The sequence below is a fragment of the Erpetoichthys calabaricus genome, chromosome 13, assembly GCF_900747795.2.
Source record: "Erpetoichthys calabaricus chromosome 13, fErpCal1.3, whole genome shotgun sequence".
In the NCBI taxonomy this organism is placed as follows: domain Eukaryota; kingdom Metazoa; phylum Chordata; class Cladistia; order Polypteriformes; family Polypteridae; genus Erpetoichthys; species Erpetoichthys calabaricus.
In genome coordinates, this window is record NC_041406.2 from 2,687,696 (window position 1) to 2,710,806 (window position 23,111).

Here is a 23,111-nt window from a genome sequence, read left to right on the forward strand (position 1 = left end):
TGATCTCTTGCCAGATTCCTAGGCGCCCACAGCCTTCTTTCCAAGGGCATTAGAGAGCTCTTTGATCTTAGCATGATGACAGCACACACCTCAAAGAGAACACCAGACCCCCCAATATCTGCGGTTTAAATAGATCAACCAGACCCACCTGACAACTCCTGATTATTGACCCCTCACCTTGAAAGCCTCCTTCTGACTTGATGGAGCTGAAGTGCTGATGGACGTAGGAATCGACTTCCTTTTGCTACGTGTTAGAGTACGAGAATGAATACCCCGTGTCATCTGCTCATGTCGATCACCTCTATCTGTAGGCGCCGTCTACACGAAGATCTACTGCTTGTCTGTTTAAATTTGTTGAAAAGCTCATCAGGGTCCATAGGGTGAACTTAAACTTTATCACATGACCAGATGTGTGCAGACAGGGTGACCCCAAACCCCTTCCGCAGTAAAATCGAGTGTACACTCAATTCAGATGTCAATAATGGTCTCCTACCCGTGTCCTGAGGTACATTCTGTGTTCATGTTCTGTTGGTCCCCACTCATTTACTGTGGACTTGCTGCCGAGTTCTTTGACACACGCGACATTACAATGTTCAAGTTGGCTCCAAGGCTGCACACTGCCTGGCTTCGGCACCATTTTAGTTGACCTGCTCGTTACTCTCTACAGTATGGGATTTCAACTTAAGTGTCCTGCTTTTTGGAAAACATGAAAACAAAAATGCTGTTATATTTTCATGACAATCCGTTGTCCTCCATTTGACTGCTGCTCTTGGTTGCAGGTTGTGTGGCCAGCCAATTATGAGCACAAGGACAACAAAAGCCACCTGCATAACGTCGCTAGCAAGGCGTTTTTATTGTTCAGTCTGCGTCCTCACCAACTATATGATAACATCAGTGCATCTTATCAGCACCTAACAGACATATCAGGATTAAATATTCAAAGGAAATCAAAAAGTAAAGGCAATTTGTGTGTAAAATGAAGCCCCTACCGTCCCAGGACAGCACCTGCTGAAAAGATAACTCACGCCTACCACACTATCAGACGGCACTCTCGTTTCTAAACACGGTGGACGTACTGCCCAGTCAGGTGAAGCTGGTGGCACATTATGTGACTTCTAGCCAGAGGGGACTTCAAATGCAACAGAGTGTAACTGCAGAGCACAGTACCTATGACGTCAGTCATGTGATGCCTCAACATCACCAAACGCCCTCAACGTCAGTCACGTAACACCCGCCGCATTAGAATATGATTAGCATTAGGGCCTCGTTACACTCGGGTTGTAGGAGGGCTATCTGAGTCAAAGTGTTTTGTGACTAACGTTGTGGGCCTCACCTGATCTATTGTCATAGGTGTTGCAAGCTGCAGCGAGACCCTTCTCGTCAAACTTGAAAACTGTGGTGGCAGATCTCATCGCCTGAGGAGGTCAGATTATGAGACCCTTTCCAGCACCGTCACACATTTTCACAGTGTCACATGATCGCCCCTTTTTCCTGATAGCCAATAACATGCTGTACAAATGCTTATGAGGTACGGTGAATTTTGTCACAATCTCGATCCTTTGCTTCTTTTTTCAGTTTCATCAGGGTACAGAAAATGTGACGCATCAGAGAGACGAGCTTCACTTCGATTTGCAGGGTCCAAAATGCCCACATTGCCCCTTCCTAAGTCACTACGCTGCATACATTGGACTTCCACCTGAACACTCCTTGGTTCTCAACTGTCACGCACACACAGAGCCCACTCTGACGTCAGAAAGTGAAATCGACCGACCCCAACTAGCTAGTCTGCCACTGACACTCACTAGAAAAGTTGTGTCATGTAACAGGTCCTTTATGAATGCTACCAGGGTTGTACTGAGAGTGATGCCCGTTAGCTATTTTGTTTTTAACTAATAACCCACACTGACAGGCCAATACAGGAGAGGATGGACGTCTCTCCACTACAACAGACCTTTGTTGGCCTCCATTGCTTTGTTTTCTGACAGACCGCTAATAAACAAGGCAATCATTCCGATATCCCAAACCTTAGTGATTACTCTTTTTAAAAAATTAGTAAAACTTGAAGATAAAACTTGACAGAATCCTAAACTTTCAAGTCGGCATGGCTGATGGTGTCAGCCAATTATATATTTAGAGATCAAGAAGTTTCTGGAATGACATGAGATGCACTGGGACTAAAGTACAGTAAGCCCTCTCTATACCGCGCTTCGACTTTTGCGGCTTCACTCTATAGCGGATTTTATATGTACGCATATCTATCTTACTAAACCACAGTTAATTTATGCACGGCAGACGCACTGAGGTGCATGCATACTGCCAACGAGGCGCGTGCGTACTGCGCCGTGGCGCCCGCCCCAGAGTCAAACGCAGCGGCTTCCCAAAACGCGGCAGCTTCCCATAGTCAGTAGATGGCGCCCAAACAACACAACCTGAAGGGTCAAACGCAGCGGATTCCCAGAGTCAGTGGGTGGCACCCAAACAACACCACCTGTAAACTAGACTTAATGAACGAAGCCGCCCACACAAAGAAACTGCTTTAGTTCAAATAGGGTTATTGAATTAAATGGAAACTTTACCATGCCTACGACCTGTGAAGTAAACCTGAGGTAAAGCATGCATGCCAGGTTGTACAGCCGCCCAGACGCGACTGCCCACACCACCGCATATACCCTCCATGATATTTCATCACGCAGCGGCTTCCCACCGAGGCGCACGCCCCCGAGTCAAACGCAGAGGCTGCCCAGAGTCAGTAGGTGGCGCCCCAACAACACAACCTGTTCGCTACACTTGCTCTAATCCACTATGCCAGTAATATAGATCACATAACGGTCACAGACTCAAACCCAGCAGCTTCCCCGACTCAGTGGCTGGCACACAAACACCACAACCTGTAAACTATACTTGCTGTGCTCCACTCTGCCAGCAGTCAGTGTCAGCAAAGGCAACAGAATCACATCTCCACAAAACGAAACCGCTTTAGTACAAATATGCTTATTTAATTAAATGACATTTCCCCAGATGCACCCACCCTCCATGATATGTCATCCATCCAAATATTGGACGGAACAGAAACTGATTGCCATTCTTGGATTTCCGATTCGCTAGCGAATCGCAGGCTTACTTGTTTAAATATATATCGTGGATTTTTCGCTGGTTCATGGGTTTCAGTGGACAATGGGTCTTTTAATTTCTTGTACATGCTTCCTCAGTTGGTTTGCCCAGTTGATTTCATACAAGGGACGCTATTGGCAGATGGCTGAGAAGCTACCCAATCAGAGCACGTATTACATATTAAATAAAACTCCTCAAATATATTGTGAGCAGGGGGGCTGTTTGCACCCTTAGAGGATATGGATGCTCCTCAAAAAACGCTGAAAGACTACCTTCACATCGCTCCCTTCCTTGCTGGGCTTACTTGTGGCTGCTTTGTTGCGCGATATGCTTCCCGCACGGTGCTTCGCATACTTAAAAGCCCAAACAGGACCTATTGATTTTTGATTGTTTGCTTTTCTCTCTCTTGCTCTGACATTCTCTGCTCCTGACGGAGGGGGTGTGAGCAGGGGGGCTGTTTGCACCCCTAGAGGATACGGACACTCGTCTAAAAAAATGCTTAAAGACTACCTTCACATTGCCTCCTTCCTTGCAGCTGCTTTGTCAAGTGATATGCTTCCCGCACGGTGCTTCGCATACTTAAAAGCTCAGACAGCACCTATCGATTTTTGATTGTTTGCTTTTCTCTCTCTCTCGCTGACATTCTCTGCTCCTGATGCGCACTCCTTTGAAGAGGAAGATATACAGTGTTTGCATTCTTTTAATTGTGAGACGGAACTATCATCTCTGTCTTGTCATGGATCACGTTTAAACTTTTGAAAAAGAGACAAATGTTTGTTTGCAGTGTTTGAATAAAGTTCCTGTCTCTCTACAACCTCCTGTGTTTTTGTGCAAATCTGTGACCCAAGCGTGACAATATAAAAATAACCATATAAACATCTGGTTTTTACTTTGCAGATTTTCACCTATCACGGGGGGCTCTGGAACGTAACCCCCGCGATAGGTGAGGGATGACTGTATTGGTTAGTTTTTTGCTCTTGACTTAATAAAATTCTAAATTGCCTTTACTTTCTGAATATTCTCCTAATACAAAAAATACTAAAGCACAGCAAATGTAAAAGAAACTTGAACACATCATGACACGTCATCATTCCCATGATAGCGAATGCCTGTAGAAATAAATCGGTGACAATCTTCCCATCATCCATCTTGTTACCTTCATAGCCCTCCACTGGGGAGTCAGTCGTCACTGTCGCTACCGGATTCACTCAACTGTAAATCTTTACCTGAATAAAGACACAAATGAGAAGAAGGAGGAATTCAGAATTGCCATTTCGGAGGGGGGGGGGGGGGGGGGGGGGGGGGCATCCTGGTCCTGGAGGGCTGCAGTGGTTACAACTTCTGTTGTGGCCAATTTTGCTGTTGTGGTGCAGATAATAAGGAGAGTGGGGTATAACTGAGAATTTAGCATTTCACTTTTGACTACGATTTAGGAGTACATATTGCACTTGTTACTGTGCTTGTTTTTGGCCTCACCCTGTTCTTGACTTGTTCATCGACGTTTTGTTTTTATCAAAAACCAGCCAGCCAACACACCCAGAGCCAGCTATCCAGAATATTCTCAGCAGTGGATAATTATAACTGTCCTGAAATGAAGAACTGCACTATGAAATCAAGCAAGGGGCTACCAAACAACCAACATTATTTGTGTTTTTAGTGGCAGTTACAAACACACACAAAAAAAAACAAAAGTCGGACTTGTGCCAGGAATGCAAAGACCTCAAGTGGCTAAAAGCCAAAAACATGTGGCTTTGGAGAGCCTTCTGCTGTGGACAGACTGCTGCCTGTAGGCCAAGGAGGTTAACAAAATTGCGTTGTGTCTGCAGCAGGACTTTCCCACTGTAAAGCTGAGGCTCCATATTACTGACCCTGTCACATTTCATACCCTGTGTGTTTATTTAGGGTAAATGGACAGTACTCACCTCTGAAGAGTAACATCTAATGGGTCAGTTTTTCCCAAAAGCCAACCGATTTTAACGTTTCACGGTGCTAATAGATGGGCCAGCCAGCCACGTTTCATTCAGAATGAGTGATTGTGTCCTTAAGGTCACAACCATGGTCATGCGTTCAAATCGTAAAAGGCAGGGTGATAATATGGTGGTTAGCCAGCCGACCACTGTACTAATAAAACAGTAAAACCTGATTACACACTTCCAATGGTTTCACAAGGACAACCACAGACAACATCTGCTCCAAGGTATCGCTGGTAAAAGAGGCGCCACGTACAGTGGATTGAGAAAGCATTCGGACTCCTTCATTTCATTTAATTTTTAAAAGATATTTCCCATTTTTGCCCATCTGTCTACACTCGATAATCAGTAATGACAAAGTGAAACCATGGTTTCAGCAAGGTTTATGAACTTGTTAGAAATCAAAACTCGAAATCTCTTTGGTTTTTATGAGTAAATTAAGAAATTGGATGGAACAAAGGCCTGCTGCCGCCCCGGACCCCCAGTGATGGGCCCACTTTAATGCTGTCTTGTTGACCGAATGCCTCAATTTTCCCTCACAAGCAAGTTGGGGCTGTCCAAGTCAAGAGCACCACCACAATCATGGCACCACAAACCAGTTGTGGCAGGTCACTAACAGGGTGACCCCCCCCCCCCACCATATGCTGCTGTGTTTTACTTCTAAATGGACTAAGCAATCAAACACAGTACAGCACAATGCTGTGAAAGAATATTTGCCTCCTTCCCAATTTTGTCTGTTTTTGTATATTTTACACAATGAACGGCCTCAGGCCTTGTGTTTTAGAGAATGGGCACCTGAGGGTACACACGGTATACACTTCTTAAAATTAGGACTTTATTTAAGAACCAAAGTTATCTGGCAAAAGTGTCACTCATGTGAACAGGTAATCGCCCCCCAGAGTTTCAATACTTGGCTAGCAATAATCACAACTGAATGCTTCTTCTAATTTGACACCTGCCTGTCACATCACGGTGGAGACATTTTTTCTTTGCTTTCATTCAGACACACTGGTGGGTTTGCAAGTGTCACCTGCTCATTTCGGGTCCTGCTACAGCATCTCTGTTGGGTTCAAGTCTGGACCTTTGAAGTGGCCGTTCTAAAACCTGAGCCATCGAACTGTAGATTTGCTTTTGTGTTTGGGCTCCTTGTCCTGCTGCGTAACCCATTTGTGTGTCACAGACAGATGAGCAGACGTCTTCCTTAAGAATATTCAGTAAAAATGCACAATTCCTGCTTCCTTCACACCACAGCTCATCACAATCACTCCTGCTTGGATCATTCAATGCTGCTGTTGCTGCTGCTGCCCAGTTGATATTTTTCAGTATTTGCAAAATAGTGCATGAGATCTGGAAAATGTATGCTTGTGCCGCTGGCTGTAATAACTTATCCAGTCTTTTTGTAATAAGCGACCCATCAGTGAGTCACTCCATTTGGAAAGACTGCTGTGCTCTCTGATCAGCTCTGCAGAACACTTTGTCATAAAGTGGGTGGCAGTGCCATCGACGGCTCACGTATCCCTATCACTGCCCTAAAAGAACCTGACGTGGATTGTTACAACGGGGGCTAACTTTCTGTACAGGTGTGCCATTTGGCAGGAGTTGAAGGCTGACATATTTGGTATATGTTTGGTAAAGCTGATCTAATATATTTACAAAAATAATGTGAAACAGCTATGTCACCACTGTGTTCACATCACACTGCCCTACTTGTATTTTGTGCTCTTCCTAAATTCAGAAGCACCAAGAAGTAATGGCTGGTGAGAAGCAATACAGAATGCTGTAGGTGCAAATGATGAATTGAGTTTGGTGTGAATCTTCATCAATTGAAACCTTCCTACTCACCTCAACAAATAACTTTGGTTAATTTGTTGGACTCACAGTGTTGCTAGCCAGGCGAGGCCCATTCCTCCTTAACCCACCATTTGCACATTCGCTGCGTTCCCTGTATTAAATGAAGAGAGTTTCACCCCTTGTCATAATGCAGGGGTCCCCAATCATGGTCCTGGAGGGCCGCAGTGGCTGCAGCTTTTCCTTCCAGCCAGTTTCCTAATTAGAAGACGGTGAAACTTGGTATTTAACTACTTGGCTTGTTAGTGCGTTCATTCATCCAAGGGAAATTTGAATTGCAATGTGGAGTTTCTTTCTCTTAGAACGTTATCCATGCGTTTTGTGGACCAGAATAGATTTAAAGTTAATGGTCCTTCCAATTCCCCTCTTATTTATTTATTTAACACAGATACCTGATGGTGCATATGGACAGGTTTAAAAGGGAGCCCTTTATCTGGAGAGCTGCTGGTTTATTGATTATCTGCATTTCATTATTAAGTAATGTCTGGTTAATTAAACAGGCAACAATTAAAACCAAAAATGCAGCTGCTAAAAACTAAAACAGGCAGTTAATAGTTTTGAATTGTAATAGGGTGGCACGGTGGCGCAGTGGGTAGCGCTGCTGCTTTGCAGTTAGGAGACCCGTCTGGGTTCACTTCCCAGGTCCTCCCTGCGTGGAGTTTGTATGTTCTCCCCGTGTCTGCGTGGGTTTCCTCCCACAGTCCAAAGACATGCAGGTTAGGTACATTGGTGATTCTAAATTGTCCCTAGTGTGTGCTTGGTGTGTGTGTGCGCTCCCTGCCCAGGGTTTGTTTCCTGTCTTGTGCCCTGTGTTGGCTGGGATTGGCTCCAGCAGACCCCCCGTGACCCTGTAGTTAGGATATAGTGGGTTGGATAATGGATGGATGGAATTGTAACAGGTCACATAACTAAAATCCCAACAACTGTATTACTTTAGTAATAAATAAATGGGGTCTAATTGAGAAATTGGTTGAAATGAAAACCTGCAGCCACTGCAGCCCTCCAGAACTGTAATTGAGGACCTCTGATCAACAGTGTAACTAACATTTGTCTTTGATGAATGAAAACGCTAACAAGGCCTAGAGTTAAATAGCAAGTTTCATTATCAGCCAGGACTGAGTTCTAATTGGGGAAACTGGCTGGAACGAAAACCTGTAGCCACTGTGGCCCTTCAGGGCTGTAACTGTGGACCCGTCATAATGCATGGCAAGTAGCAATGAGGACACCCAGTGGACAATTTGAAAACTACAGGAATTGCAGAGAAGCAGAGCACGATTAGAGTTCCATCCATCCATTTTCCAACCCGCTGAATCCGAACACAGGGTCACGGGGGTCTGCTGGAGCCAATCCCAGCCAACACAGGGCACAAGGCAGGAACCAATCCCGGGCAGGGTGCCAATCCACCGCAGACGATTAGAGTTTGCATTTTGAAATGTTTTTCATGTTTTTTCGCCCTGAGCCAACATTTTCAGAAGTATACGGTTCTGGAGAGCATTTTCAAAGGTCTCCATTTTCAGGGGTTAAAAATGCTGGCAGTGTGTGGATAAACGGTGAAAATTGAGACTAATGTCTGTGCTTGTCTGAAGCCATTCATTGTGACAATATACAAAGACAGAGGATATGAGGAAAGGGGCAAATAGCTTTGCACTACACAGGGCTGTAAAAGTGCACGTCATTGGACTTTGATTGATGGCTTTTCAACTCACTGAATAGTCCTACACTTTGAGATATTTAAGTTTGACAGTCCTATACTTCCAGAGATACTTACGGAGCGTGCTCATGAGCTGGTTGTTGCCTTGAGCTCGGTCATTGCCATTGGAAATCACATTTCTGCCACTGTACTGTTGCTGGGTGGGAGACGGGTGGGTTTCTTCTTCTGCTTCACTGCTGGAGCTGTCATCTTCACTGCCCGAGGAGCTGCCAGAGTCGGAGGAACTGCTGCTCCCACTGCTGCTCATTTGCTCGATAATTTCCACTTCTGCTCGAAGCTCTGTAGGGACAAAAGGACACAAAGACAGTCAACCAAAGACTTGGCGCATTTGCTTTTCTTTAATCTTTTTTCCCCAAGATAAGCAAACGGTGGCTTTTTTTCGGGGGCCCGTCAAGGCTCTTTCAAAGAAGAAGCAGCAGACAGGAGGATGACAGCTGTAGAGGCTGTTAGCTATCATGTCACGGACAACATGGCAAACGCGCTGCATGATACCCAAATCAACTCAAGGAGAGCCTTCAGCATAGAGGGCCACGTTCTGTGAGCTCTGAAGCCCACCAATGTGAAACTTTACCCAACCAGTTAACTATCTAAATGATAGTTAAATTAATACTGAAAATGTAACTACAAAGCAAGCATAGAAAAAAGTTAAACAAATTTTTATTTAACTTCACAGCACCTACGACAGCTGGACTGGCCACCAGCTCCCTGCAGCCCTGAAATTGGTAAGAAATTGAAAAAAGTCAAGTCAACATAAAGATACCTCGTTTTATGTCATCAAGCTGGGGCTCAGGGGAAGGGTTGTCTTTGGATGGAGACGTTTTAGTCCCAGCTCCCGGCTTGGTGGGGGCCCTGAACTGTGGTGGAGGTTGTGTTGCCCGGACCGGCTGCTGCTCCATGCGGGCTTGGATTCTACTGCTGCCTTCAGCTCTGAAATGGGAGAAACAGACAGCTGTCATTAGACCGGAAACCCTGAATAATCAGATTAACCTTCTACTTTTTATACTGGCAGTAGCATAACACATCACGTCTGATGTTTACGAGAGTGACCCATAGTGGCAATACTCGAAATCCAGAATAAATTAGCAAAGAGATACACAATAAAAAGGTTTAATATAATCAAATGAAAAGGAGATTCAGAATGTATAGAATTCAAGAAATTCCCCAAATTACCCAATCAAATATTCAGGCCTGTTTACTGGATTTGTCTTAACAATTTGTGTATTTAGTACTATGGTGTTGTGCCCTGTTAGCCATTATGAATGTAGTGAGAAGTCAAACAAAATGACCCCTTTTATTGGCTAACTAAAAAGATTACAATATGCAAAGCAAACGTTCGAGGCAACTCATACCCCTTCTTCAGGCAAGATGGAGGCAGAACTTCTTTGTATTTCCCAGTTGATTCTGAGGTATGTTTACATGCCTCCATCTTGCCTGAAGGAGGTGTCTGAGTTGCCTCAAACGTTTGCTTTGCATATTGTAATCTTTTTAGTTAGTTTAGTGTTTGAAACTCTTTTTGCTCTTTTGAACATTTGCCTTGTTTTCCTCTTTTTGGTAAATAAATTCTTCATTTATAAAAATTCCACTCTGCCCTTTTGTTCATAAGCCGGGGTTTTGTGATTTCTCTCTCCTTGTGAGACATTTTTTTTCTAAAGGTATGTGGACTTCCTTTATATTTTGAATGTCTAAGCCAGCTCCCGACTTTCAGTCGTGTGTGGCCGTAGTCTGCAGATATAATCTGGAAGATTTGGGGTGAACCTCTTCTGGAGTGTGCCAGGAATCTTCATTAACCTGCCTAGTAGAGGCTCAGGGCCTAAATACTGTCTTCAGGCTTCAGCTGGACCAGGCCCCAAAAATGAGAAGCAGGTAAAACAACTCAAAATGTCCACAGATCTATAAAAAGCACCACAAGAGGGAAGATAACAGTCAACCCCTGGCTTGGGAACAGAAACAGCCACAAAGGATCTTTATAAAACAAAGATTAACAGAATAGAAAATTAGGCAAAAACTCAAAATAGAACAAAAGCAGCAGAAGGATGTGCCTAAAATAATCAGGTAAGTTTTCAAGGACTCTCTACATCACTCCTATCTATCTATTATATAGTGCCTTTCTATCTATCTATCTATCTATCTATCTATCTATCTATCTATCTATCTATCTATCTATCTATCTATCTATCTATCTGTCTATCTATCTGTCTATCTATCTATCTTTGGATGCTTCGTCAGGAACATTTGAACCGATCTCTCTTTTGGGCTCCTAAAAAAACAAAAATGATGTTTTATGATGGATTTTGTGCCATTTGTATTAATTCATCTCTGCTTTTCAATCTTCCCATATTTTTTTGTTGAACAGTTTGTTTGTTTTTTTTTAAACTGCATGTTTTTGTCGCTCCTGGTACAAAGTAGCCCTACCCGTTGATTCTGTCAGAAAAAAAAGATAAAAGTAAAAAAGTTTCAGTTATCTCGCGGAAGACACACGTTTTATTAATGACACATCATTATCTAAGTCTGTAACAACCTCCCAAATTGCCGATCATGATCGTCCAAAAAATGCCCTGAACAGCATTAGCCATTAGGTCGACCTGTCATCCAGCTTGAAGTGGAAAAGGTGTTTGAATTTAGATTTGATTTTACTCTTGATCCACATCACCGATCGCGCTGATTTTTTCAAAAAATGTGTTAAATGCTTGTATCAAAACATGTGCAAAGTATTGTGTAATTTGGTTTTATATTTTTAAAGTTATTAATATTTTTTAATTTTAACTGCTCCAGTTACTAATGGTCCACATTTAAATCTATAATAAATCGCGATTGAATTAATGGTGACGCTTAATAACCTTTAGTATTTGAAAAAGGGTGTTTTGATGTACCATCTTTCCTTTTTAAATCGTAATTATCTTCTTTTATCTGCTCAGAAAGCAAAAAAATACTTTCGGGAGCATTTGTGTCTTCTATTCTTAATTAAGCATATTTTGGAATAACTGATCAGTTTTTAACAGCTGGGTGTCGTTTATGTATAAGTACATAAATGTCTCTGAACGTCCTGATCGTTTTGATGGTCCGTGGTGAGCAGAAAACACTTCATTCAAGTAGCGGCACTTCAGCAAAAACTCGCAAGTGATAATGCATGTTGAGACGGCTTTATGAGCGCTCATTTCCCGGTGGAGCGCCCCCTAGATGGTTCTATTTTTTTTTCTAGCGGCACTTCATCAAAAACTCGCAAGAGACAATACATGTTGGGACGTGTTTATAAAGCGCTCAGCGCCCGGTGTAGCACCCGCTAGATGGTTCAATTTTTTCCGTTACCGTTGTACTATACTGTACATGATTTAAATATTTAATCCGTTTTAGAATATTACGTGATATGTGTAATGAGTGGATATTTTTGCCTGTTGATTTTAAATGTCTCTTATTTTTACTGCTTTGTTTTACAGAAGCAATTTGTTTTTACATAATGGTCGTGCACGAATATTTTTTTTATTTTATTTTAATAATAAATATAAGTCACTATATGAAATATAAACTGATAGTTTTGATATGCAGAGAAATGGATTTCAGGTATGAAGAGCCTTGCTTGGACATCGAGAAATGGAGCTTTTTCACCTATAAATCATATTCATTATATATATATATAACAAACGTGATTTTTTCTGTTAGCATCTTATTAAATAGAGATGGGCGTGTTAATCTTGCTATCCGGAAGTGAATGAAATGACCGCTGCTGCGAGTTTTCAAGCACACTGGATGAAGACCTGCGAAAACTTGGAAGCTTCACTGATCTTTGACATCATATATAAGGTAAGATTATTCACGTTTTGTGCTTTCTGTACATTGCTTAAGTGTTTTTTTTTTGGTACATATTTAACTTGTGCAAGTAATGTATTATATAATTAAGAAACATTGGTGATGTGAACTAATTAATCAATTAATTGTCCTTTCATTCTTTTACTTAACCTGCTTCCTATGGTCTCATTAATAACAGTGCACTGTTTAAAAATGCAGAAATATATGCATTTGAAGCATACAGTAAAGCTATAACAAAATCCAATACTAATCAATTTTTCCATCCAGCCACCTTCCTAACCGACTTATATAGGACAGGGGACACCTGAAGCCTATGCCAGTCCTTCACAGGGTGAACACACACACACACACACACTCTTCCTCACACACACACACACACACACACACACATCAGGGCCAGTTTAGTGTTACCCACCCACCTAACCTGCATGTGTTTAGACTGTGGGAGTAAATCCACATGAACATGAAGAGAACATGCAAACTCTGTGCAGGGCACTTGGGACATAAACCTTGGTGTCCTTGTTATGAGGCAGGAGCAGCACCACTGAGTCACTCTGCCATCTGATGATATTCATTATAGAAAAATGAATTCTCTAATTACATAGCTTAGTGGTTCTGTGGAATTGCAGGTAATAAAGCCTTACAGAAAAGGCATATGAAAATATTTAAATAATTCAGTTAAATATGAAAAAGCTTCTGATATAAATCTTGAGCATAGAAACAAAAGTTTTTTTTTCTTTTTCTTTCTATCGTTAAACAAAATATGCATTTAATTTGAAGATTCTACTTAATTGTAATTCATGCTTTTCCACGCTAACATATTTTGTGCATTTTCTTTAACCCTTCTGGATGGCATGATTGTTCAGCTCGGTGCCACAGTGGCAGAGCAGAGACCAGAATTCTCATCACAGGTCCTCCCTGCGTGGAGGCTGCATGTTCTCCTTGTGTTTCCCCAGGTGCTTCTCCTCCACAATCCAAAGACATGCAGGTTAGGTGTATTTGCCAATACTAGACTGGCCCTGGTGTGTGTGTGTGTGTATGTGAACTGAATAGATGCTGTTCCTGCCTCTAGTCCTTGCTTGCTGGGATAGGCTCCTGCTACCTGCAACCTTGTCCTGATTTAGAAAGTGGATGGTTAAATGGATGGATGACATGATTGCTTTGTGAGAGTTACTGTATACAGCAATGGGGTCTGTCAAATTCAGATAAACAATCAATGAAGTAACCCACAAGAGTACAAAATCTTAGTTAGACCTGAAGCCTTTCAATACAAAACAACTACTGAAAATGTAGTGAGTACAAACAACATAACAAGTATGTTAATGAGTTAACGTATTAGAATACAAACTTTAAAGATGACAGGTTCATTCCGAACTAACAACATACGACTGTAAAATCATGAAATTCAGAGGTCAGACAATGTAAAGATGATCCTCTGATTAGAGAGCATGCTGGCCTTGTAGAAGAGCAGGGCCAAGACGGGCTCATTCTGTACACTTTTTAATGAAAGAGAGAAATCGATCTTTAAACCAAATCACATTTTTTACAATGCATTAAGAAAAATGTTTAGATGTTACATTGTACAAGTCAAAATGACTGTGATTGTAAACTTGGATAAGCAGGTTCTGTAAATGAGTGGATGAACAAATAAAATAATTTAAATTTCACATATTCTTTAATTTGTCAGGATATGGAAAGAACAGAAAATTAACAATATATCTAATTGATGTTTTCAGATACTGTATTCTTGTGGGAGACACAGCTTCAGAGTTTTGGGAACCACAATTTGCACAGGTTAGTAGAATCAACTCAGTATGGGTGTGGTGTCAATAGCAAAGAATAAAACACAAATTAGGGAATCGCCTTTGATTGCACACAAATAAAGATATAATATTTAAGGAATGTAACAATTGCCTCTAATATATTATAAAACCATATATAAATTAATTTTGTGGCATTAGGCCTGTGTTATTGTATTAACAGCAATCAATATTTTAAACAATAATTTGAAATTGTTTTTTCTTTTGGCTTCTAGAAAGTAAACTATGGAGGAGAACTTCTTGGGTCAAAACCAAACAGTAACACAGACTGGAGAGAAAAATCTGTGATCAGCTGAGGAAAGAGATCTCCTGTGAGCAAACATCTAGCTCTCCATGTCAAGAGAATCATCTTCTGTACGAGAGCAAATCCCTCAAAGAAAGAGTGTGGAGGACAGTTAGAGACCCCCCATCTACATCAGAAAAGCAGCACCCCCAGAAACAACACCATAAAGGGCAGTGTGATAATGGAGAAGTGCCACCACATCATGGCATCAGGCCCAATAGTACAAGAGATGGTGAAGAAAGCTTTAGGCAGCTGCCCTGAAGGAGGGGAGATGGCTGAGAAGTTTCAGATCACTCAGTCTGACAAGAATAAAATATGAAGGCAGAAAAACAAACGTGGAGTACTTCAGAATCACAAGCTGTCAACTGAATGTATGGATTTAACATTTGGTCAGAGTTTGTTACTGTTATTTTGAAAATGTTTATTTCACTGATTCATTATTGCATTTTGAATGAAATACTGTTTTGTTTAATAAAAAAACTACACTGACATTTATAGTTGTAATATCCATCCATCCATCCATTTCCCAACCCGCTGAATCCTAACTATAGGGTCACGGGGGTCTGCTGGAGCCAATCCCAGCCAACACAGGGCACAAGGCAGGAACCAATCCTGGGCAGGGTGCCAACCCACCGCAGGACACACACAAACACACCCACACACCAAGCACACACTAGGGCCAATTTAGAATCACCAATCCACCTAACCTGCATGTCTTTGGACTGTGGGAGGAAACCGGAGCGCCCGGAGGAAACCCACGCAGACACGGGGAGAACATGCAAACTCCACGCAGGGAGGACCCGGGAAGCGAACCCGGGTCCCCAGGTCTCCCAACTGCGAGGCAGCAGCGCTACCCACTGCGCCACCGTGCCGCCCTAGTTGTAATATTCTGTTCAATAAAAATATTTTTTCCTGAATTGTGTTTTTGTATTATTTTTTCTCTCTTATTCACTTTTTTGCATTTAAAACTATTTAGTCTTAGTCCCAGTGGCGTGCTACATACATAAAGCAGTCACACTGGTCGTGTGGTGGGGCCTTAGAGAGGAGCAGAAACAACTCGAGACACAAATCAGAATTGTGTTAGGCCACTGACACTTTACTGTTCGTTAATAAGAAAACCTTCATACCTTGTTAGCAATCAATCGTTATTGCTAGGATTCCTTGTATTAATTTTTACTTTTTATAAAACTCACATTAAGTTACTAGGCCTTTGATTTCCTACTTTTCACATAAAACTACAATATTGTTAATCATTATTAATGTTTTTGTAGTGACCTAATCCTCCTGACAAATTTCTCTTTCCTGAAATTGCATCTTCCCGCAAGCCTCAGAGGGGAAGCAAAATTTACCTTTAGAACAAATTGAAATTACTTAAGCAACAACATTTTTAAAAAGCAGAAATACTCCAATTCTGTCAAATCAGCCCTGTCTTTGTGAGACTTCAGGATGTTTGCAGGTGTGCCCTTCGATCACAAAAATACACAAATACAACATAGAATTTACCAGCAAAACACACTGACTTTTAAAATTTGAAAGCCTCAGATCTCAGCTCATGTATCAGACATCAAGACCTGAACAACAATCCATCAGGATTAGAGCTCGGCCTAACAGTCCACCTCATCTTATCTTGGCAGTGAAGAGAAAAGGAAAGAAGGAGAGGATGCAGGAGTGACATTAATGATTCTGTATAAAATTTAAATATGTCTGTATAGTTTAAAAAATTCACATCTATCTGTTTATTAAAACGGTAGTGTATCCAGCATGAAGTATTATGGTGCTATAGCCTTTCAACAAACAATGTGCTAAAACCAGGAACCTACTAAGGTTAAGATTAATGGTCAAAACAAATATAAACAGAAAAATATTTTAAAAACAATCACCTTTTTGTGTGACAAAAGTGCCAGTTGTGTTACAAAATTACCCTTTTTTTGGCATGTTACTTAAAAGCCTGACTTGTGTTACAAAAAGGCCCTACAAGTTACAAATGTTCCCTGTGCTGTGGTACAAATGTGCCTTAAAGTTACAAAATGTCCCTACTAGAGTTACAAATGTTCCCTGTAGGTTACAAATGGGCCATTTAGTAGTTACAAAAAGGCCCTAACATCTATCTATCTATCTATCTATCTATCGAGCTTCTGTAAAAAGCCACACTTGCCCCTGGGGATAAAAACATTTCTATCTATTATATTTTCTTCTACTGGTATTATTCTATTTTTTTTTTTAAATACCACATTACTTTTAAATTTCTGTGTTTCATCTACAAGACAATGTGGTGCAGTAGCAAAGGCTTTGGATTTCAAACCATGAGGTTGTGGGTTCAAATCCCACCACTGACACTGTGTGACCCTGAGTAAGTCACTTCACCGGCCTACACTCCAATTAGAAAAATAAACAATATATAACCAATTGTATCTCCAATGTTGTGAGTCGCTTTGGATAAAAGCATCCACCAAATAAATAAATGTAAATGTGTTTCTTTCTAGAGTGACTGAAGCGATAATGTACATATAGAACCCATGGTGTATGGGACTTTGCTGTTATTCTTTTCTTACAGGGTTATCAGACTGAGGTAAGACGTACCCAATAGAAGAGCACAGAATTAAAACACCGTTGGTTGGTAAGAAGCACATAGCCAAACTGTGCATCAGCCTTCATACATCTAGGATATTCTTTGGGACCAAATAACAATTTAGGTGTGGGTTATATCCAGGGACACCCACCGGCTGTTCACATCCAAGCTAGAGAGTCCTTAAGTGGAGTAGTAAGGAGTGACAGGCTGATGAAGCATCACTCACAGACTGTGCTCAAATGGATAGTGTGTGTGTGTTAAAATGAAGGGAGTGAAAGCAGACCAATCCAAATAACAAACTTGGGGAGTTCCACTCATCCTCCGATAATACATAAGGTTTTAAATTCATAAATATTATTAAACATCCTCACCTTGTTTTCTTAACCTGTATGCTGCTGCTCAGCTTCTCTAGTACGTACTCTCCAGTGTCATGATTAATGATCAGGACGCAGTCTTTCTGATACGGCCTTTTATTTCCTTTAAACACAGTCATTGGTGGAGTAGAACCCTGAAACGCAAAAAAAGACAATGGTGAAGATCCAGAGAAATATTTGTAATAAAATGTTTACAATCATCCTTATCAGTAGAAATGCTGCAGAGTCCTAACAGGTACACTGAAGAAGCATTTATCTGTCTCACTGATAAATACAGCTTGTCCTCAGCATTTGAAGGAAGATGGAAATGTCACGTCTCCTAGGGGTAGGCAGCGGTGTAAACTATGTTCCGAGATTTTTCAGGTAAGGAAGGGGACAGAATTGGTGTTATGACTCAGTGGCTTAAGGTATAAAGGCCAGTGTCACAACTTCCTGGCCGCCCAAGATTGCGGATAAAAACAAAGCTTTTGCATTGCACTTTCCTTGCTGACTGAATCTTTGGTTTTCTAGTTAGGATTCTGAATATTCTTGACAATAATTTAGGGGTTTGACATCTTATTACTTTACTTTCTGGTTATGAACTTTGCTTGTTCTCCCAGCTACTAATAACATATTTATCTGTTATATAGTGTCTGTGCAAAAGTTTCACTATTTAGCTGCAGTCGTTTCCCAATTTCAGCCCTGAATGTCCTCTACAGGTTGCTATTCACTGTGCAGCCAATAATCTTTTAGTATAACATGTCAGTTTGTAAAGACCCAAGGAGACTGGCCCAAGCACTTCTGCCCTGCCCTGGAGTAGATATTCACCCCGGAGTCCAGGAGTGTCTACGAAACGCAATTATTGTGCGTCCATAAGAAGTTACAGTGCATCCAGAAAGTATTCCCAGCGCATCACTTTTTCCACATTTTGTTATGTTACAACCTTATTCCAAAATGGATTAAATTCATTTTTTTCCTCAGAATTCTACACACAACACCCCATAATGACAATGTGAAAAAGGTTTACTTGAGGCTTTTGCAAATTTATTAAAAATAAAAAAATTGAGAAATCCCATGTACATAAGTATTCACAGCCTTTGCCATGAAGCTCGAAATTGAGCTCAGGTGCATCCTGTTTCTCCTGATCATCCTTGAGATGTTTCTGCAGCTTCATTGGAGTCCACCTGTGGTAAATTCAGTTGATTGGACATGATCTGGAAAGACACACACCTGTCTATATAAGGTCCCACAGTTGACAGTTCATTTCAGAGCACAAACCAAGCATGAAGTCAAAGGAATTGTCTGTAGACCTCTGAGACAGGATTATCACTAGGCACAAATCTGGGGAAGGTTACAGAAATATTTGAAGGTCCCAATAAGCACAGTGGCCTCCATCATCCGTATGTGGAAGAAGTTCGAAACCACCAGGACTCTTCCTAGAGCTGGCTGGCCATCTAAACTGAGCGATCGGGGGAGAAGGGCCTTAGTCAGGGAGGTGACCAAGAACTTGATGGTCACTCTATCAGAGCTCCAGAGGTCCTCTGTGGAGAGAGGAGAACCTTCCTGAAGGACAACCATCTCTGCAGCAATCCACCAATCAGGCCTGTATGGTAGAGTGGCCAGACGGAAGCCACTCCTTAGTAAAAGGCACATGGCAGCCTGCCTGGAGTTTGCCAAAAGGCACCTGAAGGACTCTCAGACCATGAGAAAGAAAATTCTCTGGTCTGATGAGACAAAGATTGAACTCTTTGGTGTGAATGCCAGGCGTCACGGTTGGAGGAAACCAGGCACTGCTCATCACCAGGCCAATACCATCCCTACAGTGAAGCATGGTGGTGTGGGGAACTGGGAGACTAGTCAGGATAAAGGGAAAGATGACTGCAGGAATGTACAGAGACATCCTGGATGAAAACCTGCTCCAGAGCACTCTTGACCTCAGACTGGGGCTACGGTTCATCTTTCAGCAGGGCAACGACCCTAAGCACACAGCCAAGATATCAAAGGAGTGGCTTCAGGACAACTCTGTGAATGTCCTTGAGTGGCTCAGCCAGAGTCCAGACTTGAATCTGATTGAACATCTCTGGAGAGATCTTAAAATGGCTGTGCACCGACGCTTCCCATCCAACCTGATGGAGCTTGAGAGGTGCTGCAAAGAGGAATGGGTGAAACTGGCCAAGGATAGGTGTGCCAAGCTTGTGGCATCATATTCAAAAAGACTTGAGGCTGGAATTGCTGCCAAAGGGGCATCGACAAAGTATTGAGCAAAGGCTGTGAATACTTATGGACATGGGATTTCTCAGTTTTTTCATTTTTAATAAATTTGTAAAAACCTCAAGTAAACTTTTTTCATGTTGTCATTATGGGGTGTTGTGTGTAGAATTCTGAGGAAAAAAATGAATTTAATCCATTTTGGAATAAGGCTGTAACATAACAAAATGTGGAAAAAGTGATGTGCTGTGAATACTTTCTGGATGCACTGTATATATATTCTAATTGTCCCTCTTGGGACAAAAAGTACTGTTCATCTGGATATCTATTATATAGTGCCTTCCACATCCATCTATTATTTAGTGTATTTCACATCTATCTGTCTATCTACATGTCTCTTTATAATAGGCTATGAGAATTTTCAGGTGAGGAAGACGTATGTTTTACGGTAAGGTTGTTTAACTCTTTTAGGGCAGATGTTGACTTTTGTGAACACAAGAATGGATATCAAGGTCCGATGATAAAAGAAAGCTGCAAATGTTGATAAAACTCACTGTTACGTTACAGGAAGACCCTCTTTGCTCAGAGGACTGTTAGGATTGTTGACTTGACGTTGGAATCCTGCATGTGCATGAGTAGCGTAGAGTAAGCAATATCTAGAATGGCATCGACATCGGGCAAGAGAGTGAACCAAATGCATAAAGCGAAATATTCTCGGACTCTGACTTTTCGAAACTCCCATTATGATACAAGTGATCTGGAAATCGAAAATGAAAGTCAGGTGCCTGCGTCAGCTGACCGGTCCCCATCTGATCGTAGTGATGGACAGGCTCGTGCAGCTGATACGCCTACGAAAACGTTCCTCATTAGAGGGCTACACAGACATCGTTCTGTGGGAGACAAGCTGGCAAATGGACTTCACCTAACGATGGATTAGCAGCCACTCGACTCCTTTAAGACATTTCTTTTCACCAGAAAGTGCCTTTTCACTTGTGAGTGATGGGACAAACACGTATGTAATAAGAATGTGAATATGCCTACTGTAGGGGCTCCTGAAAAATAAAACAGAGTGACATTTGTTATAAATACAGTAAGAATTTTATGTTCATTTATGCGTGAAAACCATTGTCTTGTGTGCTTTTAAGAAAACTAGGACAAAAGGAAGTAAAAATAATTAGCCCTTAAAGAGTTAACTCACTAATGATATTGCTGTAAAGTGGCGAGGTGTTACAGTGCTTAAACAAATTCTCCCCCTCTGTTAACAATCCCCCAACACCCCTTGGGCGTTTCCACATTTTATTGTTTTACAGCACTGAACCACAGAGGATTTGCTTTGGCTGTTTTGACACTGATCAACAGAAAAAAGGACTCATTTAAAGTCAAAGTGAAGACAGGTCCCTGCAGAGTGCTGTCAATTCTCTCCTGTGTGTATGTATATGATGCCCCGAGGCCCTGGGCAATGCCATTTCATAGCACTGTATGCTGCAATATGGTGTATGGATGCCACTTGAACTTGACTTGAATATTAAATCCTACCGGAATGTGTGGTAACGTGATCGTCACTTCATCGCCTTTGCCTACTTGCAGCTCTCCTTCACAGGATGTGTCAATTGATGCTGGTTTAAAATCATCTGTGGGGAGGAATGAAAAAAAAAATTAAATGAAGGCAAATATCAAAAGTCTGAATTAGCGTAAGCTGCCCTAATTCTTTGTGTTCATGAGACACGCAGTGATTTACTTCATGAAGCTGCAGTACATCATAAACAGCAAGAGTTGCATCAAATATTTGAAATACTACTACTTCAGTTTGTTTAAAAGTGTAAATATTCTCAATTGTAATAAATGTTTGTTATTTTTCATCCTTTCATAGAGGGTTAGAACCCCACTAAAACAATACACCACAGTTAGTTATTCTGAACCTTCTTGGGATGGCTCTTGAAAGGCAAGAACCACTGGCAGAGAATCACATATCAAAAATATGATTACATTCATGGTCAGCAACGTCGAAATCCCATTAAAGGACACCCCACGTGCTTATATTACCAATCCCCATTTTCTTCAAAGTGTTTCTGAAAAGGAGTAACTTTGACCTCTCATATTCCATTAGAGGTTGAGCCCCTGGGGTCGGTTGTTGTGGCCGGCAAATCTTCCAAGTCCTTCAGTTCATTTTTTCTGAAGACACCTGCTGGTTTGGTCTTTATCTTAAGGGTGTAAGATCCTGCACACGATATGGTGGTCTAAAAACGAGGGTTTTTTTTTTTCGGGTCAAGAGGGCAAAAAAATAAAAAACAGCAGGAAACCCGAAAAAGCTTAACGTCTTGCATGACTAGACATCAAAACAAGTCCAACGGTGCGTCATATCTGGTTTTTTTTCCTCATACTGGGGAGTCAGGAGATGCTGGACTGGAGAAAAAAAAAACCAAAAAAAAAACAAACAAGTGATTTCAAAGTATTAAGGGGAAACTAGGAAGGGGGCAAATACTTATTCACGGCACTGTGTCCTTGAACTGATGCAGGGTCTCGATAGGGGAAGCTCTAGCCTGACCCAGCAAATATCGGGCACAAAGCAGGAACAATGCCTTTGGGGTGCTAACACGCTAACACACACACATTTCCCATTGGGATTAATAAAGTATCTATCTATCTATCTATCTATCTATCTATCTACACACACACACACACACACACACGCGCGCGCGCGCCAGTTTAGCGTTGCCAGTCCACTTTGCCTGCCTTTGGACTACGGGAGGAGTGTGGAGCCAACAAAATGAACTTCCACTGACATGGGGCGAACATGCCAACTCCACACTTGGACGGCCCGATCTCGTGACAGTCACTTCGTGTCATTTGTTCCCGTTATTTTGACCAACGGGGAGACAGTGCCTGGGCCCGTTAGACAGAAGCGACAGCGCCACCTGGCGACAATAACATCAACTCGTTACGCTCACTTGTGTTCTCCGGCCTTGGGGAGCAGACGGCCCGAGCATTGGGGTTCGAGCAGTTGGTGCCAACCGGACTCGTTTACGACCGTTTTATCCGACGTACATTTGAAATTTTCTGGCTTTTTTTAAAGATCCAGCCGATGCCGCAAGGTGTGCACGCGCTCCCCAAAAATACCAAAACGGAACTGTTACTTACACCTGATGGTATGAAAAGAAGACTTGGGCCTCTTTTCAAAGCTCTCGCCCAACTTTAACACATGCTCTTCTTTATCCAGCAGCGGGTTCGAACTCCCGTTCATCACGACAAGATCTGTAACAATTTACATGGACTATAAAACAAATAAATTACACACAGATTAAAAGGGTTTCAGAAAAAAAAAAACTCGTGACATTAATCAATGTAGTTATCTGCGCTGCAAAAGTGACATTTAGAAATACGAAGGTGGACTCCGCAGCTTGACGGAAAAGTTGCCTTCCTGTTAGTGTCCAGTC

At 41.8% G+C, this 23,111-nt stretch overlaps 1 protein-coding gene and 1 long non-coding RNA gene across 3 annotated transcripts; one reads left to right on the forward strand and one right to left on the reverse strand.

Annotated features, from left to right (window-relative positions):
• Positions 1–829: 829 nt before the first annotated feature.
• Positions 830–23,095, reverse strand: eaf1 (ELL associated factor 1). 2 transcript variants are annotated; one of them, XR_007936568.1, is made up of 7 exons: positions 22,816–23,095; positions 21,214–21,308; positions 17,488–17,624; positions 9,401–9,567; positions 8,698–8,919; positions 3,710–4,337; positions 830–3,484 (listed from the first exon to the last, which is right to left on the reverse strand). XR_007936568.1 is itself a non-coding variant. In XM_028817886.2 (6 exons), the coding sequence occupies exons 1-6, from the start codon at positions 22,916–22,918 to the stop codon at positions 4,291–4,293; spliced, it is 771 nt and encodes a 256-aa protein (XP_028673719.1). In that variant the 5' UTR covers positions 22,919–23,095; the 3' UTR covers positions 830–4,290. The 2 variants fall into 2 exon arrangements, 1 of the variants encoding a protein (XP_028673719.1); XM_028817886.2 differs by having other exon boundaries at positions 830–4,337.
• On the forward strand, positions 12,238–14,607 carry LOC114663933 (uncharacterized). The gene is made up of 3 exons (XR_003718175.2): positions 12,238–12,438; positions 14,181–14,238; positions 14,480–14,607. It is a non-coding gene; the product is annotated as an uncharacterized LOC114663933 (long non-coding RNA).
• Positions 23,096–23,111: the final 16 nt, after the last annotated feature.